Source organism: Rhamphochromis longiceps, linkage group LG15, assembly GCF_057381845.1.
Source record: "Rhamphochromis longiceps isolate RC_006_pf linkage group LG15, R_longiceps_female_GT1.1, whole genome shotgun sequence".
NCBI lineage: Eukaryota > Metazoa > Chordata > Actinopteri > Cichliformes > Cichlidae > Rhamphochromis > Rhamphochromis longiceps.
This window is the reverse complement of record NC_140571.1, coordinates 24,984,645-25,012,313: the sequence shown is the minus strand read 5'-3', so window position 1 is coordinate 25,012,313 and position 27,669 is coordinate 24,984,645. Positions and strand designations below refer to the sequence as shown.

General features: G+C 38.2%; 1 protein-coding gene across 2 annotated transcripts in view; it reads left to right on the top strand.

The window, feature by feature from the left end:
* Positions 1-5,519: 5,519 nt before the first annotated feature.
* LOC146652748 (connector enhancer of kinase suppressor of ras 3-like) overlaps positions 5,520-27,669 on the top strand; it is a 50,964-nt gene continuing 28,814 nt past the window's right edge. For both annotated transcript variants that reach the window (XM_085381176.1, XM_085381175.1), the window contains exon 1: positions 5,520-5,754. In XM_085381176.1, the coding sequence (XP_085237302.1) occupies positions 5,703-5,754 (52 nt within the window). In that variant the 5' untranslated portion in view covers positions 5,520-5,702. The remainder of the gene's footprint in view (positions 5,755-27,669) is intronic.

The following is a 27,669-nucleotide window of genomic DNA, read 5'->3' as shown; positions in this document are numbered from 1 at the left end:
ACAAGAACATCTATTGCAAGTCCCACGTCCTGCTAAGAGACACCTCTGAGGGTGGTTAACAGCTCCACACAGACAAGCAGGTGATGACTAACCAACCAGTCCAGTGTAGAGATAACTGCAGCAATCCCAGCTGACAGTAAACCGAGAAAGTTCCAGGGGTTTAAGACCAGCTGGACCAGATGTGGAAAGTAAAGACTAAAGTGGTTTTACTGTGACAGGAGCATTAGGAGATGTAACCCCCCCCAGACTGAAAGAGTGGCTCCATCAGATTTATCAGAGGTCTCCGTCCTCTGGTCCTATGACCAGATAAGAGTCTGAACCCTCACGCTGCCAGACCTCTGGGAGACAGAGAGGTCAATTTTATTTACAAGCCTTCCAAAGACCCCCTCAAAAAAGTCTTTATCGAGAAAGTATATACAGTTTGTATATATAAAGAATATATATAAATATATAAAGAACCCAGGAACACTTCTAAGCGTCTAGTATTTCCTCTACTAGAACACAGAGTGACTCATCTTCATAGACAATCTCAGAGGCAGCTTCAGTGCATTCTGTTGAATTTCAACAGGTGGCTCTGTGGCGCCATCCGCTGTCGAAAACAACGCATTAAACGACGTGTCTCGTAAAACTTCTCCAAAAACAACTTTAAAATAATTTTTTAAAGTATATGTGTTTAATAAAAACAGTACATTACGTCATTGATTCTTTATACAGTAAAAAACAATAAGTGCTAATGACCACACCGACATACAAACTGAATGAATATTACCAAGGCAATGAATAAAGATAATGTAAATATTTGTTATTCCTGCGGGAACAATGCCCAGATTTATGACTTGAATATGTTCTAATGAAACGTTACACAGCTGCTGTCTGCCTGAAAATACAGCAGCATTGGCAGGTCTCTTCCTGAAACACCGTGTGCATATTAATATACATCATTCCAGTCTCAGCTGCAGCTTTATCTGCAGCTCTGCAGCTGGCTGAGGGTAAACACAGAGGCTCGGTTACTACGGTTGAGTCCCCCTGTTACAGGAATCCTACAGCTGAGAGGGAAACAGCTTGCAGACAGGAACACAGTGTAAACCAAGGGTCAAAGATCATTTTAAAGACCAAGTTGAATGTTGCTTTCTTAATTTAATTTCTTAAATTCTAGCCGTTTTTCCCTCACCAGGCCTCCATTACAATGTTTTATTATTGTTATGTATTTTAATGTAAAAAGAACGATTTTAATTATTACATGTAATTAATGAGTTTTAATTTTCTCTCAACTTGATGATCGAAAGTACTCATTTTATTGTGAAGTTAACATTTTTGGCCTTTCTATTTTCTCTTAATCTTTTCCTTAACAGTGTATGTAACAATGTACAGTTTATCAGTTAAATATACCTCTTAATAATAATAATAATAATAATAATAATAATAATAATAATAATAATAATAATAATAATAATAATAATAATGGATTGCGTTTATATAGCGCTTTTCTAAGCGCTAGTATGGTGATGACAGCTTTCTTTAAAAGAGTGAAATTAGCAGTAAAGTGCAAAATCAGCTGTTTTAAATGTAAGTGTCTGGATTCGAGGATTCTGTCTTCCTGTGCTGATGTCTTTTATTATCCTAGTGATGCTGCCCATTAGCTTCATTGTGCTACTGAGTTATTGTTGAAGTTTTTGGTACTTGGTGGATTACTTTGAGGTTCCCTCAGTGTGGTGTTCTGATTCTGAGGGGGTCCAGTGGGAAGCACAATGTGAAAATTCTATGTCTTTCTACTTTAAATAATACTGTGATGCACGTTTAAAGATAGTAGACTCAATAAATGTAGAAAAAACGAGATGTAGTGTTGACATTGTAATGTTACTTTCTTTATCTGAGGTTAAAAATCACCTGTTTTGTAAATAGATCTTTACAAAAAAAAAGTTTCGAGGAAGTGTAAAGGATTTCCCACTCATGTTTTTGTGGATTAAAGTTGTTTGTTTGTTTGTTTGTTTGTTTGTTTGTTTGTTTGTTTGTTTGTTTGTTTGTTTGTTTGTTTTAAAGCTCATATATGGTCCGCGTGAATGTTATCAAAAAGTACTTTTTTACACTTACAATAAGTAACTGACTTAAAAATAAATAAATAAATAAAAACAGGCTATTATGGGACAATTTTACTGTCTGATACTCGAGATCAGACTGGGCTGCACGTGGCTCATGAAGTAAAGTTTGTTTCCACGCAGAGTCAACGTCATGTCTAATTTCTGCCAAAAGAGGGCAGTGTTCTCTAAAAAACTGCCATATGTTTATTCATGAAGAAGTCAGAAAATATCTTCACAACATATTTGTTCTAGTGATGCAAACCCAGATACCAACACCAATGTTTCACTCAACAGTGCAATACCAATAATTTTTCCTGATGCTTAATTTGTTTGTTGTACTGTGTATTACTGTAAACAGTAAACTACATTAGTCCTGCAGTAAACCAGTTTACAGTAAACTTTAATAAAAAATAATATGATAATAATAATAATGTAAATGAAATTATCTTAATGGTAGTGCAAATTCCTGTGAAGTATTGTAAATGAATACAGCAATAATATTATAAACACATTTGCAATAAACCTTTCACAGTGTAACTTTGTGCTAAAATAAGGTCCCCTGAAGGTTAAACTTCCCCCACCATGTTTCCTCCTGCGCAGTCCACCCATAGATATTAACTCAGGGTTCTTACTGTGGTTGTACATCTTGATAAGCAACCCTCGTTTCTTTCCAGTTTTCTACTTTCATTTCACATCTGTCTCCTCGATCGTTACGGTTTAGACTTCTCACCCATGTTAGCAGAGTCTGCTGAGCTCTTCTTCCCATGGGAAACATCAGCAGAAAAAAAAAGTCCTAACAAGCCAACACCCAGCACACATGACAGAGCTGCTGTGGAGCTCAGAAGATCAAAGATCTGATTACAGGCCAGAAGAAACATTTTTAATGTGATAATCAGCCGTGCAGAGGCTTTGTTTCATATGAGGCTGAGAAGAAGTCTTGGTAGGAAAACACTTCCAGTAAATGCATGCACAACTCATGTGGACTGAATATTACCAGAGACACATGACCCGATAAAACACCGTCAAAGGCAACACCCACATTATTTTAAAAGATGAAAAGGTGTAATGGCGTGGAAAGCAAGACAAATATTGCTTGAGTTTCCTAAACAAAGTTCTTTCCCCATATTTCATTTTCTGTGTCCACCCTCTTTATGAAGGACATAAAGGTCTCACAGTCCTTTACCAATCTGGACTTTTACACATATCTTGTTGTTGTTTTGGTTATAAACATTTATGGGTTGCAAACAGCATACATACTCTTATATCACAACAAAAATGGGCATATTTCTAATACTTACATGGGATGAACACTGATATCCTGGATGATGGGAGGAAAAATAGAAATATAAACACTTAGAAACAAAATCTTATTCATGATAAATGTCTTTGTTTAGGATGACAGTCAACTCATCTTCAGAGCTTCCGAGCTATGCAGCGACTAAACCTCACACCTCTGAAAATGCTGCTGCGAATCTTCTAATAGGCTCCATTTAAAGATTAATCAACTACATTCTTGGTTTGAAACAACTCAAAACTCTCATTTTATATGATGAATGCTCTCTATATACACTTTTTTGAAAGTAAAAGTCTCATGGAGATTGAGAGAGTAGCATTGACAAAGAGAAACATTTTCACAATCCTTAAAAAGCTAATAACTTCAGGTTCTTCTGGGATTATTCCGGAAAATGGGGGCAGCGTTTTTAAAAGCTTGTTTTCCGAGTTGTGTCCGTAAATGCTGGAAACACTAATAATAATATGTTGAGAAAGTAAAGGCCACACTGATTATGGTTATTACACATGTGTACAGTACATGTACACAGATAACAGGGAAGTCGTCCATGGTGACATTTAATATAAAAACAAACCAATGGCAAACATACAGAGACGGACATTTAGCAGCAGCAGCGTAGAGAACAGTGATGTACGTACATGATTTAGACTAATAATAATAAACGTAAAGCACAGTGGCACACACTATCTAAGTTCCTTACTGATACCGAGCAACTGCATTTACAAACAAATGACCCTGATCCAGTAAAGACAGAAGTTATATCTACCTAATTTACTTTCTTACTTATTTTCTCATCCCATAAACAAATCATAGTCACATTTTCCAGGTCATACTTTAGGAAAATGTTTACAAATGTCAAATTCAGGCATTTTTTCTTTATATGACATAAAGAGAAAATGCCTGAATTTGACATTTGTAAACATTTTCCTAAAGTATGACCTGGAAAATGTGACTATGATTATGTTATGTTATGATGGGGAAAGCACTTTTTAAAAAAGTGCAGAGAAAATTCGAAATGTAAGTCTGAGGTCTGTAAAATGACATTTAAAGGAATAAAAGGGCATAATTATATTTTGGAATATGCTTGGGACATTTTCAGTGAAGGTGAAAACTGGGATTAAAAGTGGAAATTGACAAAACCAGCAAATATGATTAGTCTCTTTTTTTCCTGTTAATCTCTGTTTTGTATTGATGAAAATGAAGCCCCTGATAGGGTGCTAAGAACTGCTAAGAATATATGTTTAACTATTTTTTTAGACCACCTGCCATAAAAACAAGAAACAAATAATTTTGAAATCTGTACAAAAAATATGTTTAACACTAAAAACTATATTGTTATTTAGATGCCAAATAAACAGAATTTAAGTTTTTATACTCTGAGAAGTCAGAAAATAATTAAGCATAAAATTAATCCACTAAAACTAATTTTGTATTCAAGCACGCAAGTAACTAAGTGGAATGTAGCATCTTAATAAAAATAATAATAATGATGCGCTTCACGAGCAATTTGGAAATTTAAGGATAACAGCAAAAATTATACTGAAGCATTATAATATAGGAAAGTGTTTGTGGTGGATTAGGCAGTACAGAACATTAAAAATATAAATTGGAAATGGCTAATATTTAGGGCAGCTGTGGCATATACATAACACTGGGTGGTGGTCTAATAAATTTGTTAAGTACTGTACACATTACAATAAAGCTTGATTATTTTAATTTTTTATCAGCTTTTTGTAATCCTGTTGTTGCTTTGTTGCTTAATTGTACATTTGATATATGTATTTAAACAGAAAAGAAAAGCAAACAAACACAAGAAATAAAAGAATAAAAAATTAGTTTCTTTCAAATGCTGTTAAATGCTTTAACCTTTGAGTATTCAAAAACATTCACATATATATATATATATATATATATATATATATATATATATATATATATATATATATATATATATATATATATATATATATATATCTGATCGTTTAATGTTGACATAAATGGCATTCCATACAACACTCCCCCCTTCCCCACAAAAGTTAACTACGGCCTCGCATATACTCATGCGATTGGAGGTAAAGGAATAACGGGGCGTGGTCAAAGCAATGGTAACCTGACACCTGCTCCACGCGCTGCTAACCAGCCACCACAGAGCAGCAGGCAGGCAGTCCGTCAGTGAGTGGCGGACTGTTGGGTCGTTGTCTCACTGTGTGTCTCTGTGCTGTAACGGACCTCTTGTGTTCTTTTCTGTGATAAAATCATGTCCCATTAACGGATTCGTCTCGCTGGTTCTGGAGTTAAATTAAACCCTGGTGCTCCCAGCGCTTTGGAGAAAAATGGAAGCAGTGAGCAAGTGGAACCCGCAACAAGTGGTGGAGTGGATGAGAGGTAAGGCTGCTGAAGAGTAGGAACTAACTACATCCAGTGGGTGGGAGTGGTAGTGGGGTGGGGGCACTTTTCGGAGGGAATTAGCGGTTCTTTGGGGGGCAGAGAGGAGAGTTAATGGCTAACTGTAAAGTTCTGCTTTTCCCGGCCTTAACCTACTTGTCATGCAGGAGTTTTCTTGATCTTTATGGATCAGTGTCGGTCCCATAAACTGCAAACAGTAAAATCTACTACTTTTATGTGTGTTTTTTTCTTTTTAAAAATTAATATTTTTAAAGACGTTTCTAGTTTATAGCTAATTGGGAAGCTTGTGTCTTGGAGGAATGTTTGCTTTTAGATTTAAAGAGTTTACAGCATGTATATATTTAGTCAGAGCTAAATTCACATACAACAGGTAAATATAATTTTTCTTAAAATATCTGAAATTGTTTGAATATTTTACTATAATCTAATAATAGGTTTTCTACTATTTTTTCCTTTTATTGATATGTTTTACTTCTGTTTGTGTTGTGTATGATGTAGTAGACCTGTACTACTGGAAGCTTGCAGTCCTGTTTGCAAAGTACCCTTAAATAACAAAAATGGGGAAAAAACTTGATTTTTACACCATGAGCTGATAAAAGTATATGTTACCTTTAAAAAAGCAAAAGTATTGTAGTAGTCAGGTAAACCTAGCTACATGGTTGAATAGTTTATAATGCATGGCTCTCATGTTTGTAGATTTGCCAATATGTAGATGATAGTGGATTGTATATTAATGTATTTCTAATTACATTTTGTTTATATTTATGAAAATAATCATTTTGTAGTATTAAAAGTTGTCTAAGTGCAGCCACAAAGGTGTTCTTAACAACACCCTCATTTACTAAGGGAAGTAGCATTAGCCCCGACAGTGGCGAACAGTGTTAGAAAGTAATATATAGTTGGCTAGATAGCAATAACTTGCCTATGCTGTGTAAATCTGGTGATGTTTAGAGACCATAAGAGAGAAAGACATGGTGCTAAAATAATCCTGAATTGATTGGATATTTGGATTTAGGCTATGGTTACCATGTAAGCCCCTGAGATTGGATATAGAAGCCAACCATATCTGCTCATATTTTACTACATGGCCACATGGCTGGGTTTTCATTTGATACCAAAAAACTAAACACCCTATATAAATAAAATGCACGGTTTATGTAGACGATGGCTTTTTGATATTAACTTATTCTCTTTCTTGTTCTCTAACATTGAAACTTTTAAAAGCCAGTGTGAAGCCAAATCAGTTTTTTTCTCTTTTTGTGGCGTTCATGTTGTTGTTTGAAGTTACTATTTAGTGGGCTACATTTCTAAGCAAAGAGAGGTACCTAAGATTCTCAGGAAGGTCTAACATTTTAATTTATTTAATTTAGTTACTCGTCATATAAACACTGGCAATAAGAAACATTTATTATGTGAAAAGCATTTCTAAAGCACATTTAAGTAAGAATGCAGAAATTCTACTTGAGAATATACTTGAAAACTTGATTATTGTTATTTTGCAATATAATTTTAGTTTGTATTTAAGAATGTGACTGAAAAATGAACACAGTCGAAACACAAATTAAAACAAACAAAAAAATCCCTTAAATCCCAAGTATAGTGCAGGTTAATTTAACTTGAACATTGTTGGCTGACAGACTGTCTGATAAGGAAACACTCTGTGGTGGTTACAGTGTTGTTTACTGACTGTGGGATTTGCACTCCCACATTCACTGAGCCAAGTATTCATATTCATCACTAACAGTGTTGTTAAGCAATAAACAGGCATGACCTGTTAGCACATCTGCCATAAAACGACACTCACACTGTTTTAACCTACCGGGACGTGACTCTTAGCAGATGACTATCATTTTATTGTTTTTATTATTAATTTTATTATATTATTCAATTTTCATCATAAATGCATAAAGTACTTTATTGAAAAGCAGTTTATCGCCATGGTTTTAAAAGGCCAGTATGTAGCTTTCCTGGAAAAAAACAGAAAATTCCTGTGTAAAATGACCCATTATAGGAAAATTTAGGAACAAGTTCAGGGAAACTATTTTAATTGTATTTTCGACCTTTTAACCCCTCTGAAGTTGATAAGTTTGATAACCTGGGAGTTATTAATGTATTAATAGTCTGATATCTGAGGTAAACTAAGCAGACTGGGATAATTAGCCAAGTCAGTGAGCCTCTGTTGCCTTACTGTGCATTTTCCTGTATTCCAATCCTACTCTGAAAAACTGTTTATTTAAAAACAAAACAAAAGAAACAACGCAGGACATTTTCCTGCCAGAATGTCTTTATATTCATACCATAAGTGAAAAAAGACTTACATACCAAGGTGTAATGACATTCTTATCAAACTCTTTAAACCAATATCAAATCTCTGTAAAAGTTGTCCTATGTTTTTATTTTTAATAATAATAATAATAATAAGAAGAAGAAGAAGAAGAAGAAGAAGAAGAAGAAGAAGAAGAAGAAGAAGAAGAAGAAGAAGAAGAAGAAGAAGATTTGTAATTTTACCTCCCTGGGTCATTGTGGAGCATCTCAGCCTGTGTTTGTATGCGTTTATTACACTGCTGAGAGAAAACCATTCAGTCTAGCTTTGCTTCAGTATGCACACATACAGTCATTCACATGCGCACTGGCCATTTAGCAGTAAAGACAGTGCAGAGCTAAATGCAGTAAAGTGGTGGGCCTCCTGTCATGTGCTGGGTGAAAAGGTCAACGTGATGCTGGAGGTGCTATTAAACCAAATCTGACTATGTGACTTTGTTCTGCGTGAAAATGAATGACAGACACGTGAGCGTCAGTCCCATGGTTTGATGGCAAATGACAGTGAAAAACCTCAGATTTTACATTTGAAAGGCTTCAAAGTGTTTTGTTTTGTTTTCTTAGAAAATAATGGAGTTGTTTACTTAACTGTCAAAGTGGTTATCAGGATAATTTTCCTTTATTTTCCAAAGTTAAAAAGACATGAGTTTGTAAAGTGGCAAACAGAAGCTTAGAAATGAGATGTGTTGTTGGCTCTGATCCTGCTGTAGTATTGACAGAGTGGATTGCTGCCGCTGGGTGAAGGCAGTCGGGGTGTGTATTAGGTATCTTTGCTCGACTCATGCGATCCAAGCTAGAGGTTCTTTTCATGGAAAGTACGTTCAGTCATCTTGACTGTAAAATCACAAGCAGGCTTCCAATGAATTTCTCCACCTGACCTCCAACTCAAGCCATTTTTTCAGTCACTCTGGTTTCTTATTCCTCTGCTCTTAGTTTTGCTGTCTTTTTACATAGACTGTATAGAAAAAAGGACAGCTTCCAGGCCTAAAAAGTCAAGTCATTGAGGAAGTCTCTTAAACATGGATCCCTTTCAGTGGCCACCAGGGGGCACATCCAGTTTTTTTTTTTTTTATCAGTGTTTCCCACAGGATTTCATTGCCTTTGTGACTGTAGTAAGGCATGTGTAGACTTGTGTCTAGGTGAATAAATGATACCATATGCATTCTCTGAAAACAAATAACAACCCAATAATCAGTCTAGAGCAGGGCAATATGACCAAAAATATTTATCACGATATACATTTGAAGATTTGTGATAACTGACGATATAATTGACACTAGACAAAATACTTTACAACTCCACAACTTTATTAGTGCAAAAAAAAACCCCCCATCAATGTATTTTCACTTAAACAAGCAACTGTTTTTTTTATGTGCATTAAAGTTATATAAAAATGTAACAGTGCAAATTCCTTGCTGACAGTTTAACCAAAAAGGCATTTCTGGTGGAAATTGGCCGACATATCCTCAGCATAACCATGTATAATATCCACAAAACTTAAAAAGAGGTTATACACACACAATACGGTAATATTATGTTGAAGCACAGTACGTATCACTCCGCGAGGCTCCTGCCTACAATAGCCGTAATGCTCTGACAATCCATCAAGCTGTGCGGGTTTGTAGTTTAGCAAAGTCGTACTAAAACATTTGACAGATTTTCGAGCACCATGTACCACATAAAATCGTTTTGAGGTCAGTAAACACAACCAGAATTCATACATAAGGCACACGTGATTATAAGGGGCGCTGACGATTTTCAGAAAAATCAAAGGATTGATTTTAAGTGTGCCGTATTTTCCAAAAAAACACGGTAATAACGACGGCCGGCTAGCACACTCTACCAAAAATAGTGCTTTGTTGTGTATCTGACGGACGAAAGCTAAACCAGTTCCACACCACTGAAGTTGCAGCATTTTTACAAACCAGTTCTGATTCATCCGTTTCAATCAACGATCTGCTTTCGACGCTATGCTTTTTCCGCCATGTGCATATGAAAACAAAGGCACTGCGCATGCGCGTTTTACCCACATTCTATCGCGATATTTCATTTTCCTATCGTTGCCCAACATTACACCGGTATTACCATGAATGTATGTTATGGCCCAGCCCTAAATCGGTCCATCCTCCTGTAAAATAAAAAAATCTATTACATAACTTTCCATAGCTAGAAATGTTCCTAATGATTAAAGGTGGGTAAGAATTGTGTCATCAGGTCTCATTTATTTATTGATCATGTTGTCTCAGACAGACAGTTTAGTAGTGGGCAAACAACTTGCCCTTAATTTGAAAGTTGTGTTGCTAAGCAGGTTAAAGGGTCCTTCCCTTCTCGTGTTTCCCGACGAGGAGCCTGCTTGGATTGCTGTTACGGCGGTCCTTGATGTCAGTCCACTGTCTCGAGTATCTTGCTTGAGTGGTCAGTGGTCACAGACGCCATCTCCAACATCTTGGACCGCAGATGGTGGTTATAGTTCTTGTTCTACTCTGGAGATCGCACTCCAACTCCATCTTGTTCAGCAGTTTTCATGGTAGTCGCTGCTCGCCTCTGCAGCATTGAGCTCAGCATAGCGTCAGCAGTTCTCCACCTGCTACAGGTTGGAATGCAAGTGTGGCCCACCAGCTCGTAGTGGAGGTCAGGCACATTTAGGGAAAAAAAATTGGGCTTAAAGACACAATTTTTATCCATCTTTAACCATCAGGAATATTTCTAGTTATTAAATGTTGGGTAGTAGATTTATAGGCTGTGTTTTCATACATTTCATCTGAAATGCTTCTGTTTCATCTTCTAATCAAACCATTGCTTTCATGCTTTCTCTTCTATTTAAATCAACATTAAAATCTTGTAAAACTTGATGAACCTTGCAAGGACGAGAGTACTGCAAGTACAGCCTTAAAGCTCTTAGCTCATCAGTGTTTAGTCTCATGTAAATGTGAGCAGTCCTCCAACACCATGTTCCCTTGTTCTAACTGAAGAAATGTGTGACCTATAAATAAATGCTTACAATAAATACAGTGAGGGTACAATAAGAGTCTACCCCATGTTTCTGTGCAGGCTGATCAAACAGCTGTCACTCACTGGTAAACATACGTCTCAGGGAATTAACTGAACATGTTCAGACAGATCCACATACCGCCCTACTCCCGACAGGTGTAGTTACACATGACGACAGGCTGGTTAGACGGTTGGCACACTCTAAATATGAGGTCAATGACCTCTTTATGGAGAGGTGCGCGGGAAATAAAAGTCAATGAACAACAAGTAGACTGGAGGAAACTACATAGGGAATGGGTAACAGCAAGCTAACGTATTTAACGCAGTTACAGCGTTGTTTGTTTCTTGAATCACTTCTTCTCTTTTTTAAGTCAGTATTGGGCCTTGAATTCAGCATATGGTATTGATCCCCTCGCCCCCAACTGGTTGCAGCAGATGGCTGCTGGAAGTTTCTTCCTGTAAAAATTGACGTTTATTTTTTTTTCCTTCCTGCTCCCTTTGAACTTCATGCCTTGTTTTTTCTTCAGGGGGAATGGGTGGAATCAATATTTTTATTGCTTGTTCTTGAACAAAAACTCCATTATTCTGTTAAACTTCACCGCTCGCATGCTTTAACCAGGCACCAATAGTGCCTGATGAGTTTGGAAATGGAAACACAAGTCAGTATTATATACACTTATATCCTGATTTTGGCCCCAAGATATACTTCCCATCGTATAGTTAGTTGAGTGTAACTTTAAACTAAATAATTTTTCAAGCTAAAATGCCAAACATTGTCTTGTGTCCTTGCTTCTCACACATGATCGTTTCCTTCTTTTCTTTGCCTCCTTTGTTGCTGAATTGAATATATTTGAGTTTCAAGCTAATTTTTATGATTAAAGAAGACTTCTGTTGGTGTTTTCGTGGAATTGAGGAGAATTACCAGTTCATTAAAAAAATCAAAATGATAACATTTGTGTAGATTTCTTTTTTTTTTTTTTGACAGGAGTCAAACATGCTTCACAGAAGTGTTCTTTGTTTGTTTTTTGTTCAACTAACAACCCCAAATACCGTAATTTAGTTTGTAATCCAAAAACACAATGGATCACTTCATGTTTTTGTTTTGGATGCTATAAAGTTACTGAGAGTTTTATTGTCAAAGTAGTTTCCAGCTGGTTATTTTACAAGCACCCAAACTTCTTTGACAAAATTAATGACGTCTTTATGAATGTATGTAACTGATAAGATTTTCCTGTTTGGGCTGTAAAACTGGTTGTAACAAACTCACTGACTTGAACAGTATTTAGTTTCAAGTTTTAAATCCGACTGGTTGGAAATGCAGAGTCTGTAAAATCAGATTGTTAACATGGACATTGACTCTTTGACCCTCCTCTTCCTCTCGATGCTTTTTGGCCAAAATAAACAATTTTATCTCTAAAAATGTCGATCAGCAGAAAGCTGCCAGAAATCAGCATCACTGTGGTTTCAGTTTGAGGAATTTTATCTAACAAAGAGCTTCCTCCCGACTCTTTAAAAAAAGCAAAACCCCCAAAAACCATCTAGATTACAGCTGTCACTCGTGAAACCCATTTTAATCAGACTTTAAAAGTGTGGGCCATGAGCAGGAGCTGGAAACATCTGTTATCTGCAATCTGGTCAGATTACATTGATCATTTTCACCACCACATGTCTTTGGTGACTCGGGGAAACTTCTTTGTTGTATTCTTGGATTCAGTTTAAAGAGAGTCGTTTTAAATGGGTCACATGACTTCCAAAGAGCATAATTATTGGTAGTTAGTACAGGAACAGACAGACCAGTGTTGGCCAATGATCATTGAGAAACCAATGCTTTAGTTGAAGGCTAAACTTAAACAGTCTATCGGAATAATAATATTATAAAATAATCAAGAACATTAAAAATGAGACATTAAAGGGGCTCTATGGAGTGTTTCCTAATTAAGGTGATCAGTGTGTTACCTTACTGTGCTGGTGCCTGTTTAGAAAAGCTGGTGATGATTTGACTTTCAGTGAAGGTCACTGTTTCTGAATAGTTATTTGAGTGGACGCTTCAGTCATGTGACCTGAGATATTAATTCATATTTGGATTAATTTATATCATGTTTCTGGACTGCTGATGTTGAGCTACATTAGTAACAGAGGCACTGACACAGCATTTAAAGCTGAAGTGTAACGGGCCAGGGAATGAACTTGATCAAAAACAAATGAAGGGGATTATGTGGCAGAAGACAAGGGACACTGCAGGTTTGTTCCACAAGCTTTGTTGTGTTTACCTGAGCTTCTGTTTGTGCAAACAGCATGTGTCTAAATAAAGATTCAGAAGTGCATAATGATCCAGTATTGTACATCATGATATGGTTAATGCCTGGAAAAAACTTGAAATAAATTGATAATTTCTACTTCACGACCAAATAAAGATTTTTGTTTGAACCTAAATGAGGATTTTGATAATTTTCCCCAATATTGTATTAATGATGTAAGTCAAAGAACAGCATACCTGTCCTAACAATATGTCAGGCAGTTTGAATGGCTACCTGCCTGTCAGTTATGAGCGCACCTGTAAATCAAACAGACTCAAGTGAATTCCCGTTACTGGATTTATAAACCAAAGAACAGTGAGGAGGTTGCTGTTGAGGTTTGTGGTGGCGCTTCAGTCTCTCACACAGCGAGTAGCAGAGAGGCTCTTGAAACCCAAACCAATTCTTCAAGCTTAAATGCAACGCAGTGTCTTTTTAGCTTCTTGTATCCACCCCTGATTTGTTTTATGCAGAGACAAAGCTACAGATTGAGGAACAAGTTGAAACGGAAGCAGACAAAGACAGACTGTAATTTAGTTTCCCACAGACTCTGAATTTGGCAGGTTGCTCACTGAGCTGTGGTAGGTCTAGTTCACTCACAGTTTAATCAATTTTAAAAGTTAACTTCACAGTTTTTGCAACGTCTGCAAGATTGTGATTTGTGACACAAGTAAACTGCTTTAATCACAAATAAATGGATTTTGCATTGACGGGTACTTTTTTAGGATGGCCATTTATCAAATGGCATGTGAAATAAATCCAGGATTACATGGCTGAAAATGAGCTTCTGTAACGTAATCCAGTCGAAAGTGTTTTTGAGGAGCCTGTCACTGACTTTCAACACATCATCAAATTAAAAGAAAACGATCGTCTTCTTGTGTATCCAGACTCACACGAGTGAAGTTTGGCAGGTTTTCACTGTTTAAACTCAGCTGGAATGAATCCAAATAAACAACGTCTCATCCAGTAAGACGAGATAACCGAAACTTTTGTTTTCGATAAGGAGGACGCGACATCCACATCATCATGTTTGTTTAGCGGGGACGACGACCTTTAATCAGTGTAGTCCCGCGTAAAGAGCATAAGACAGTCTGGGCTGGGGGTAAAATTCTTATCAAAGATGCACTTCATTGACAAAATGAAATCTTTAATCTGCTGCGTTTGCTCTGCTTGTGTCTGGCTTTCCATCATATGGTCAGTGTAAAAATCTAATCTGCCTAAGATGTTCACATCTTAGACATTCAAAGTAAGGGTCTCTGATTTTTATTTTATTTTTTTGTTCTTTCCTTTTCCCTGACTTAGCAGTTGAAGTTTCAAAATGTGTTGAACTGGATGCTCATACCATCCATGCTGCTAGCAGAAAGCGGCACTTCAAGGCACTTTGTGTTTTGGTTACAGTGTTTTTCTCACACTTCCGATGAAGCTGATTTGATAAATCAACTTGCATGAAGTAGCTTGTTGTGAATATTGAGAAGGACATGTTGGGTTACGACCTATGATAATTCATCATATCAACCGAAATTCATGGGGAGAATAAAGAAAGAACGACAGCAAAACAGCATCAGTAACCTTTAGAAATTACTTTTAGGATCGGGTGTTCAAAGTTTGAGTGTTCTGCCTGAGAATTTATCTCGTTTATTCAACAGTTTGTCACAATTTTCTTCAGAGTATCATTAAGTCTTAAATTTATCTTACTTTAATCAATCAATTTGATTAAAGTAAGATAAATGAGCAAAAAAGAAAACTGATTGTTCTGCTATCAACAAGTGATTGATGATTCACGTAGCCAAAGATATTGATAACTCTTTTCATTCTTAGGCTACGTCCACACTAATGCGTTTTCGTTTGAAAACGCATCGTTTTCTCTCCGTTTTGACCTCCCGTCCACACTGAGGCTACGTCCACACGTACACGGGTATTTTTGAAAACTGAGATTTTCCGTTTTCGTTTTAAAAAATAATCCCATCCACACGTAAACGCAGAAATGAAGGAAAACGCTGCTAAGAACATGCCAAAGCAACAGGTGGCGATATATTCCTAACCGTGTAGAAATGTTGGCCAATCAAAAGTCTAGAAGCCTCGGTGGGAAATAGTAAACAAGGATGGGGCATAGAAGCAGAACCGAGTCATATGTGTGGAGGCACAGTAACTGTGTGTGTATATGTAAGCATTTAAACACTACAGAGAGTACAAGTAACAGTATTGTAGAAATTCACAGTGCGCACAGTGTGCCGCACACCTTTGACGCTGCATTTTCTCTGTTTACCTCGTCCACATGTAAATGCAAAAACGGAGTTTTCGAAAATATCCACCCTGGCAGGCGTTTTTAGAAATCTCCGTTTTCAGTGACCGAAAACGCCGTTTACGTGTGGATGAAAGGTGCAAACGCATAGAAAAATCTGCGTTTTCAAAAATACCCGGGTACGTGTGGACGTAGCCTGAGACGGCGTTTTCCTCAAGGAAAAATGCAGCATTTTGAAAACGCTCCCGAAAACGCATACATTTCAAAACGCAGATGTCCTGTCGCAGTTTGGACACACGAAAATGCAGACTTTCTAAAACGATGATGTATTTTAGTCATGTGATGCAGTCATGTGACCAAATAAACAAAGGTAGGGGAGGGCATTGCAGCGGTTGCTTGGATTGCTCTCAATTTTGACAGCCCTAAAAAAAGATGAATATCAGTCTGTACATGCTCCAGATAGCTTTTCTTCAAATTCTTTAATTCTCACTTGCTTTTGCGCAGGACTGGAACGTAAGCGTTTTCATCTGTTTCAGTGTGGATGCACGACTCTGAAAAGACTGAAAACGCTAGTGTGGATGCGGAGCGTTTTCAGTTGAAAATGTCATTTTCAAATCTATCCGGGCTAGTGTGGACGGATAGATTGTAGTTTGTGGTGTTATTGGATGTTTGCAGAGAGTGCTGTTCGGTCATGAATAAATGTTACCCTGGTAATAGCACCAGCTCTAACCAGATGGATTTAAATGAGAAGTGCTGATTGTCGAGGAGTGTGATTTTGATCAAAGACTGAACCAGCTGGTGGATGTTTCTTTTCTTTTTTTTTTTCTTCTTTTTTTTCTCTTAGTTTCTTATCAGTGAAGTTGAGTTCACCCAGGGAAGAGCGGTGAATCACAGGAAGCAGCCGGAATATCTCCATTGAGGCCCTCTTCCTGCCTTTTGTCCATCTGTGAGCAACTTTTGGGTCGCTCAGTAGAGAGAGTGTCTCGAGGACCCTTAGCTATATCAGCAGGTCCAGATATCCAAATACACCGATCACGCAGCGTACTGTTTACTAGACAGGCTGCAAAACCAGAAACTGACCCCCGTAAACTTTACTTACTTTTACTTCAATTCAGCTGTTTAGCTGATATCTCTCACTAATTAAACTGAATTATTGACATTTGTCTGATTGGTTCAAAAACAGTGATACACCACTGGCAGCAGCCCTTTAGAAATTCACCCGTGAACACATTATGTTTTTAAGTGTTTTGAGATGGATTTTGCTCTATTATGAGAGGTCTCAAGTTTTCCACCTTATGTCAGGGTCAGTTGACTAATTCGAAAACTTCGAAGTGCGTTTTCCATGTGGAGTAGTTGGATGGTCAAAACAATTTATCGTATATGAAATGTCTCCTTTTTATGCATTTCACCTTTGATACCAGGCTCACCTTGTAGGTGTGATTCCTTGTTTTTCAGAATCGGTGCACAGAAGTGAGTTTTAACCCTAAATTCTTTATGTGGTTATCTCTGGGACTTCTGAAGCTTTTGACCAACATGTGTGTGTTCTATGAAGTAAAAGTATACATGTATAAAGGTAATGATTTCATTAAATATAATAAATATACTAAAGTTAAAGAGTCTAGGGTGGGGTCAAGTGTAGACTTTTTCTGGATGTGATTGAAATAAGTGCTAAATATAACATAACTATGCCTCATACTCCTGAATGGTTACTGTTAAAACACAATAACTTTACACCACTACTTGTAAATAATAAGATAAATATTAAAGTTTGATATAAATCACTGATACAGTAGGCCTGCTCTGCTTTTCACTCAGTCAACTGCCACAGTTCCCATTTGTTTAGTTTTTGAGGACAGATCTACACGGTGCTCAAGGAAATCCTTTTTCCTCTTGAATGGTGTTTGTTCGACAGAAGGCTGCCTCACACCCCTCAGATGGTGTGTGTGTGTGTGTGTGTGTGTGTGTGTGTGTGTGTGTGTGTGTGTGTGTGTGTGTGTTATAGTGCAGGGTTTGACAGAGGCCTAGTCAAGCTATGAATAGCCTCATTGCTCTTTTACCACTTTTCCTTGCAGCCCTCCACCCTCGTCCTGTTGTTTTTGGGTGGTGGTGTAAAGATTCCTTTTGTTTCACCCAGTTGGGGAGTGTCGGGTCCGGACTCCATCTTTGCGCTTCAACGACTCAACACGTGTCATTTGTTGTAATGAAGAGGTGACTGAGACCTCGACAGGGATAAACCTTCAGTACAGAAAGTTTCTGAGGAGATATCTGACCTTTATCACCCGAGTATCACACAAGCCAACTGGACTTGTGATTTTTGACTGCAAAATTATAAAGTAATTCTCATCTTTCAGGAATCATTTCAGTTTTCTCTCTAGCCCAGAATGGTAGAGCGCATACTAAAATCTAGACACAGTGGAGTTTTTGGTCTATATAGCAGTAGCAGTGACACTCTTAAAACCTTTATTCTCTTCTTTCTGAAACTGTTTGAATTTTGCCTCTAGGACAAATTATAACAGAGTTAGGATTATTTAAAGACTGCTTGTAAAATTGGCTCACCCTGAGACAATGGTTTAAAAAAAAATAAGGGCTGAGGGTATTTTCACGTTTAACTGCCCAGTAGGTTGTTTTTACATGTATATTAAAAATGCAAACTGTAAGCCATGAAAACTACTGTTAAATCTACACATTTAACAAATTCAACATGTTATTTGTTCCATTTAAGACCTCAAACGAGACAAATGCTCAATACAGAAAGTTTTGAAAGGGTATAAACTGCATCTATAAGTAGATATTTAAACTTGTTTTAGTAGTTTAAATGGATTTTAATGGAGTTTGTTGTATTAAACATTCCAGTAATCATAATTCAACAACCCAAATTCCCAAATAGATCTTTAGTATTATATAAAAATGCAAAAATTTACCAAGCAACAGTTCTTTTCATTTCTGCTTGAATAAACATAATGGATGTCTTTAGGTTTTCGCTTCAGCGTGTTTTCTTTAAAGGTGGGAGGTATCATGGTGCTCCTCGTTTTGTTTGTTTTCATCTTTTTGATAAATGATTAACTCGGCTGTTGATGAGCAGCTGGAGTTTAACCTGCAGCTTTTTTGATATTCTCTCCCGTGCTTGAGATGGCTAGAATAACCAACTTTATTATGACCAAGTCTTATAAATACTCCTTAACAGTCAAAATTGGGTCATGTCTGACAGAGGATGTTAATCATTGGCCATATAAATCCTGCTTGTGTATTTAAGACCCTTTATTTTTTTTCTTTCATTAACATTTCATTGATTTTAAATGTCACTGAATATTTGGCACTATGGCCACTCGGCGCTACCAAGTTTACCTGATGTTAGCAGCACAACAGCTTTCTTTTCCTGCAGGTTAACGTGCATTTTGTGCTACGGCTGACTGGTTTGCCCTGAGACAGTTTACATAAAGCCACTTGTTTACTCAGTTATGGCGTCATGGGACTGAGGCTGTGTTCTGTCTAACCTTGCTTATTTACAACGCTATGCAGCTACGTACGATCCACACATAGGCACTGCTTTAACGCTTGCTAGCCATGCCTGAGAATTCTGTGTGGAGCATCTTCTCTGTTGTCATAGCAACAACCAGTCTTACAAGACAAGCTGGCCAAACTGCGAGGAGTAGTAGTAGTAGTAGTAGTAGTAGTAGTAGTGGTAGTAGTAGTAGTAGTAGTAGTAGTAGTAGTTTACCTCTGTAAACACCCACAGTTGTTATTTTATCCACAGTCACTTTGTTCATACTCAATCTGCACTGCAGCTAAGGAAGTACAGCAAGAAAGAATCTTTTTAAAAATATATTTAATGATACACATATTGATACTGTAGGAGAATTGATGTGATAATACATCCAAAAATCTCAATACATCTGAACATTACTCGTGAACAAATTACAGTCTGTGCTTTGTAAGGCTTTTTTTTTTTTTTTTTTTTTTTTTTTTTTTTTTTTTTTTTTCAGGATGTGGAATCTGGCTGCTAAAGGTTGCTTCAGCCATAAAAATGTTTATTTGTGAGTTTGATTAATAATGAGTGTGTTAATTCCTCAAAGAAGGGAAAATGGATGTAGATGTGTTTTCACCCCTGCATGGCTGGTCAGGCCTGGTGTGAAGTAGGTGTGAACATTGCGTCATCGGGTTTTGGAGAGCTGTGGAAGCAGACACCTCCTGTCAGATGTCAGGATGCTGTGGAGGGGGGTTGAGGTCAGAAGTCTTTCACACTGAACTGTTTAAACAGTTTCTTCATAAATGTAGCCGTCTGCCAATCCAAAATGGCCTCCACAAAGTTGGGGGGGGGGGGGCTTAAAAACACGGCTGTCTTATCCTTCTATTAAACTTAACATGTCTTTTACAGGAATGTTCTTGAAGTTGAAATCTTGTTCTTTTAACATAAAAGGAAAATGTATAAATGGGGATGAATGAAGCGGGGTTGCTCAGAGTTTGACACAAATTAGTGAATGCTCTGTGGCTGTATAGCTTATCTCGCATCAGTCTGTGGGTGGAGAGGGTGACAAGGATAGTCAAAGTTTGTTGGATTATTTTGTTTTCATAATCTTGGAGAGCAAAATTAGTCACAAAGCCCTTAGCACTGCTTCCATCTTTTGATTGATAACAGATAAAATTGATTAAGACACATGAAGTAATGACCCATCAAATATTAACCTCCTAGTTTTCATGGATTTGAGGCTATCGTGCAGCTTTGTCATTATGGTTAGAGCAGGGCGATATGGCCAAAAATATTTATCACGATATATATTTGAAAATTTGCGATAACGATATAACCGACGATATAATTGATGCGAGACAAAATACAACTCCACAACATTACTAGCGCAAAAAGACAACCTTCCATTTATTTTCACTTAAACAAGAAGCTGGTTTTTATGTACATTAAAGCTTTATAAAAATGTAACAGTGCAAATGCAAATTCCTTGCTGAAAGGAAAAATGCCAAAAGGCATTTCCAGTAGAAATGGGCTGACATATCCTGAGCATAACCATGTATAATATCCACTGAAGTTAAAAAGAGGTGCTTTGCAACATTAAACTGCAGTGTGCAGTACGCATTTTCCGGACCATAAGGTGCACGGGATTATAAGGCACATTAAAGGAAACAAAGCAGTCAGATAAATCAAACTTTATTCAACTCATTCTTCTTGCTTCCTCCACTTCTGTACCATTGATTCATTAATGTTGAATTCTCTGGCAGCTGCTCTATTCCCATGTTGTTGCAGTATATTAATGACTAACCTCGTATTGTGGATGGATTATCTCAGTTGTTCTCCTGACTGAAGTTTGGTCCGTTTACAGCATCCTGCCATGCGATTGCATTTGTCTCTAACCATGAAGAACCTTAACGTTAACTTTTATAAGTGGAAAAGTGTTAGTGTTCGTCCTCCAGCTTCACTGTTTATGTTATGCTAACATAGCTGTGTCACTAGCGATCACGTAGCACATCATTATATACCAGCTAGCCCAACTTCAGTAACCCTACAAACGTCACTGCTGTTTAGTTTCCTGTCTTCATTTATGTTGGAAGTGATAGCAGAGCTGTACGTTTGATTTTTTTCAGAAATCTCTCCGTCAGAACATGCTATATCATGCTTAGGTAACTAGCGAAACTAGCGAGCTAACTTCCGCTAGCTTCCTGCTAACTTCTAACTCCGTTAAATGTAATAACTTTTGTTTTCATGGATGCCTGGAAGTTAAACTTTATAGTTACACCTGGTAAAGCAGCAATGCTGATCGTTTTATTAAAGATGAAAGAATTGAGACAGTTTTTAACTCTAAGTGATGCTGCAGTGTTGTTTGACCTGAAGCATACGGAGTTTAGGACTAGGGGTGGGTTTTTATAATCGATTCATCGATTAAAATCGATTCTGGCTTGGATAACGTAAAATCGATTCATTAAAATCCTGAATCGATTTTTTAATATAAATTTATTTTGTCCGAAATGCCAGAATCTCTGGTGACATCTCACAAAATTTCAAGAACCACCAAACAGTAAATGAGAGCAGGTACAGGGATTCTGCACATAGACTTAAACACACAGCGCGACCCGCGGATCAGAATCAGTTAGATGTCGCCTTTCTCACAGTCGGGGCTGAAAGCCGACAGCTCGCTGATCCGGGTCCGCGCTTTGTGTTCACGCCCTTTATGCGCTGATTCTAAAGCTGTTAGTTTGATCTCTCTCCAAACAATATTGACCGAACCAGCAGCAAAAGAAGATCCAAACGCTTCACATAAACATCGTCATGAATTCACTCTTTTACTGTTTTGCTTCCATTGCGATGCGCAGCTCTCTCTCTCTCCCTCTCTCCCTCTCTCCCCCCCCCTCTCTCTCGAACAGTTTCGCTTTCTTCATTATTCGCTTGCTTGTTACGCACAAGTCTACTGTTGCTTACAGCGCTGTCGGCCGCTGTTTTTTTCCCTTTTACATTCTTCCGAAAAGAAAACCTCATTTCTGCTGTTCAATACTGAACAAATTTAAACTTTTTAATATTATTCAAAATGCAAAATGCTTAGCCGTGTGTCTAATAAAACCGCTGTAACGTCAGAGGCAATGTTCATTAATTAATGGTTTTCTTTCGTTTTTGATGTACTGCAGAATATTTTTATAAAATCCCAGGCCAGGAAAATCACCTTCATGTTTTTCTGTGTTTTATCTTCAGCTACTTTGACACAAAGGCATCTGCTGTGATGCTCACACCTTGGATAAAGTCTTGCGAGTGTCAGCTTCTTTTTTATAGATACAAAAATATGTAAATGTTCTGATCTGAATTATACTTCTGACTGTCAAAATTTCCCAATTTAAATCGAATCGAATCGAATTAAATCGAATCGTGGATCGAATCGATTTGGGACCTTGTGAATCGGAATTGAATCGATTCTAGAAATCAGTGACGATACCCAGCCCTATTTAGGACCCAGATTACTCCCAGATTTAAGAGCATCTTAGTCCGACAAATACGACAATAACAACGGCCGCTTGCATGTTCTGCAAAAAAATGTGCTTTGTTGTGTATCTGACGGACAAACACCAAACCAGTTCCACATCACTGAAGTTGCACCATTTTTACAAACCAACTCTGGTTCATCTGTTTCACTCAACAATCGGCCATGTGCGTATGAAAACAAAGGCACTGCGCATGCGCGTTTTACTCCCATTCTATCGCGATATTTCATTTTCCTATCGTTGCCTAACATTATACCGGTATTACCGTGAACGGTATAATATGGCCCAGCCCTAATTATGGTAACAATTAAAACTTTCCCACCCTGAGCTGCTGCTTCCTGTTGGCACACAGTTTCCCGGCAGCAGCTGAGAGACAGATATATATACCCATTTCAATTATTTATTTTTACCAGTGAAACCAATATAACATCTCCACATTCACAAATATACATTTCTGACATTCAAAACAAAAACAAATCAGCAACCAATATAGCCACCTTTCTTTGCAAGGACACTCAAAAGCCTGCCATCCATGGATTCTGTCAGTGTTTTGATCTGTTCACCATCAACATTGCGTGCAGCAGCAACCACAGCCTCCCAGACACTGTTCAGAGAGGTGTACTGTTTTCCCTCCTTGTAAATCTCACATTTGATGATGGACCACAGGTTCTCAATGGGGTTCAGATCAGGTGAACAAGGAGGCCATGTCATTAGTTTTTCTTCTTTTATACCCTTTCTTGCCAGCCACGCTGTGGAGTACTTTGACGCGTGTGATGGAGCATTGTACTGCATGAAAATCATGTTTTTCTTGAAGGATGCAGACTTCTTCCTGTACCACTGCTTGAAGAAGGTGTCTTCCAGAAACTGGCAGTAGGACTGGGAGTTGAGCTTGACTCCATCCTCAACCCGAAAAGGCCCCACAAGCTCATCTTTGATGATACCAGCCCAAACCAGTACTCCACCTCCACCTTGCTGGCGTCTGAGTCGGACTGGAGCTCTCTGCCCTTTACCAATCCAGCCACGGGCCCATCCATCTGGCCCATCAAGACTCGCTCTCATTTCATCAGTCCATAAAACCTTAGAAAAATCAGTCTTGCGATATTTCTTGGCCCAGTCTTGACGTTTCAGCTTGTGTGTCTTGTTCAGTGGTGGTCGTCTTTCAGCCTTTCTTACCTTGGCCATGTCTCTGAGTATTGCACACCTTGTGCTTTTGGGCACTCCAGTGATGTTGCAGCTCTGAAATATGGCCAAACTGGTGGCAAGTGGCATCTTGGCAGCTGCACGCTTGACTTTTCTCAGTTCATGGGCAGTTATTTTGCGCCTTGGTTTTTCCACACGCTTCTTGCGACCCTGTTGACTATTTTGAATGAAACGCTTGATTGTTCGATGATCATGCTTCAGAAGCTTTGCAATTTTGAGACTGCTGCATCCCTCTGCAAGATATCTCACTATTTTTGACTTTTCTAAGCCTCTCAAGTCCTTCTTTTGACCCATTTTGCCAAAGGAAAGGACGTTGCCTAATAATTATGCACACCTGATATAGGGTGTTGATGTCATTAGACCACACCCCTTCTCATTACAGAGATGCACATCACCTAATATGCTTAATTGGTAGTAGGCTTTCGAGCCTATACAGCTTGGAGTAAGACAACATACATGAAGAGGATGATGTGGACAAAATACTCATTTGCCTAATAATTCTGCACTCCCTGTATGGTCATCAAAAGAGCAAAATACACTAAACAAAGTGAATGTAGGAATTCAGGAATCATGTCAGAGTTCAGAGTGTCTGTGCACTTTGCTCTCTAGTGGCCTTTCATGTCAAGCCGAATTTATTCTGTCAACAAACACGAAAGTTTCAACGGAAATACTGAGATGGTTCTCTCATTTTAACTGTGCTGTGATGGCAGTGAACTCGGAGCAGGTAAGTTTAAAATCAGAGGTTAAAAACTGAAAGTTAAAAACAGTTTTCTTTTGTTGACAGTATATTTAAAGAACACTTGCAATAACAGCATTTCTGATGATACAGACAAAAATACTAAACACTCAGTAAAACTGTGTTCATTGTATGCAGTATTTATGTCTTATCTTTTTCCGATGAAAAAGGTGAAATAAGACTGCATGGGTAAGCACAAAAGTAGCGTGGACAGTATTTTCCCTGGAAATGTTAAGTACAACATAACTGGCTTCACACTTGTTTTACAATGACTAAAATAACTTGACCTTGAAAATATTTTCTTCCTGGGATGTTCTGCAGTCGATTCTGCAGCATTAAACAAATACTGGAGGCTTCCTCTCAGACATGCCTGGGCTCTTTTTATTGTTGTGTGCACAGGGAACACAAGCTCATGGAGTTGCTATAGCAATCATACCACAATATGATATTTTATATCATTTAAAAATGAATTATCTATTATCTCAGACGATATGATGCGACACAGGTCTAGCTGACACTGGACGTATCGATGGGCATCGAGGAAATGCCCTTCGATACGTGCACTGTTTCTTCACGTCTTTTGAAAAGGTGTTCCATGGCCTCGGATGGGCTTGGAACTGTGAGTCACTGGCAGTTTGTCTATAAATGTCGGTGAATGAAGCAGCTGATCTGCTCCCAGCGTTGTTGTCCCTCCTCCTTCCTCTCACCTGTTTGGAAATCAATCCTCTGAAACAGGCTATGAATATTTCATCAGTCTGAACCTGAGCTCAGAGTACACCGTGAAACATTCACATTACAAGTCTGTACAAATTAGATGAACTAAAAACATAAGTGCAGATACAGTTGCTTTTTCCCCACCTATGCAGCTGATCATGTTAAAGCAATAATTATCAAACATTTTGTACCAAAGGGGACAACCAAGATGATCTGAATGGACCTCTGTGGTTCAGTTTTATCCCAAGAGATAACCCTACTGTTTCAGACCATATTTGCTCAATAAATGAGGGCTTCTCTCCAGCTCTTCCTAAAGTAAGTGTTTCTTGTGGTGCTATGGACAGAAAAGGTTCACACAGATACCATCTGCTGTGTTTAATTATTCGTGCTGCTTGAGAAGCATCTCACAAACCAAACAACTAAACCGCCAACACAAGGCTCTCAGCAGTGTTACAGTGTGGTAATCCAGCTCGATCCTCGGCGCCTGTCAGAGGTTTGAAACGGCTTTCCGAGAGTTTGGGCCGAGCGCCAAACCCGACAGAGCAATCATCGAGATGAGGAATGATAAAAATGACTCAGCAGCTACAGAAATTAATGAGGTTTTATGTATTGCTGGAACATTGGATCCAGACCTGAATGTTGGACTTGAGTTTTTATTCTTTTATCTACTTTATTTAACTTGTTAATCTCCCATAATTTGAGCAAACTGTCTAAGCCATTGGTTTTCAGACCTGAATCTATCGAACGTTTCCCATCTGAGCAGGATGTTTCTGCATCACAGGAAGAATCAAGTGTAGAAGCTTAGCAGAAACTCCTGTTTGCTTATGTTATGATGGTAGTTGTCTCTGCTTTTCAGGGAGACTCAGTCTTTTGTTATCATGCTTTCATTAGCAGGCGATTTGGCTCCCGTGTGACGTTTAGCCGACCCTGCTGTGCAGCTGAGAGATTATCGGCCTCCTCGGGTGACAGTAATGTGATCCAGGCTGTCACCAACACATTCCTGCTGACTGCAAACTGCTGTCCAGCTCTGACCAACAGCAGAGGGAGTTTAGTTTGAAGTGTGGAGATGCGCTACAACCTAGAAGGAGCAGGAATTGTGGATATTTACCTGAGGAAGGTTTGGGAGTATGGTCACAGTTTCAATTTGGGTGTATTGAGAAACTTTCAGGAGCAACTGAACTGGAGCAGAAACCAAAATGAATGTGTGAAGATATAGGAGTTCAAGGCTTTCACAGTAGTATCTCGTTTTCTTTTAGTTTGATGAATGGAGAATTTTTAATTAAAGTTTAATTTACATGCTTTAATGGAGGGATCTCAAACTTGTTCTTGTTTATCATGAACTGATCCATTGCTAATTACCACCTCAAATTAAACTAAATATATTTTGTGACAATAAAGAAGCAGTATCAGTATCACTGTCTTTCAGTGACTTTCTCATCCCATCCACAATCTGAAGCTGCTGTTTGGGACTCATTCAGCTCTCCACCTGCAGCAGGTTCTGGAAGCAGATCTTCAAATCAGATGCAGGACTGCTGGGTGCAGTCCAAGAAGCTGGAGTTGGAGTCTGTCATTCTGCAGGATGAGAGTGGTGACCAGATCACTCTATGAGGAAAGCTCAGTACTAAGTGCTTAACTTTCAAAATGATAGGAAGGGGATCAAAAGACAATGCATGTTTAAATCCGTTGTTTAAAGTCTGGCCCTCTGAGAATGTCCTGAAGTGTTGCCCATCCCAGATGGTCTAAATTTTACCCTGTTGGGGGATGAGCAGACGACCCGTATCCTCCTGCTGGGGCCTGATTTGGAGTGCTTCCCAGACAATTTCACCCCCTCAAACTTTGCTGAAATCCTGTGAGTCTTTATTCTGGCCTTTTATAATAAAGACCAAAATTAATCGAATCTTACCGTTGTACTATCAGTAAGCAAACAAACACGCTTTGTATTCTCGGTGCAACTCTGTGTCAGAGGCTGCTGAACTCGGAGGTGTCCCGTCAGCAGTTAGTTAAGAGGAATGTTCCTCCCTGCTGTCAGAGAGAAAGCGTGGGCCATCTGTCGTCCCGAACACAAACAGGAGTCGCAGCTTCTTTAATGACCACATGCTGGGGCAGTTGTTTTCTTCTCACCCTCCCAGACATTTTGTTGGCCAGTTGCTGCTCGGCTTCTGCATAACATCATCATCATCTGCCATTTGTTGAAAGCTTGTGTGCTAAAACTCTAACATTTATTTTTAGTATGATGCAGGATTCAAGTCTGAACTTAAATCAAGAAAAAGAACTTGTTGAAATGTTTTGAACAAAAACAATGCTGTGGAGTGAACTTTGAGATGGAGGATTTCACGCTGGCAGAACGGAGAGTTGTAGAGGCTGTTGAACTGTTAAATTGCTGTAGACAGTTCTTCTCTTTAGCGTACAATGTGTGCACGTAT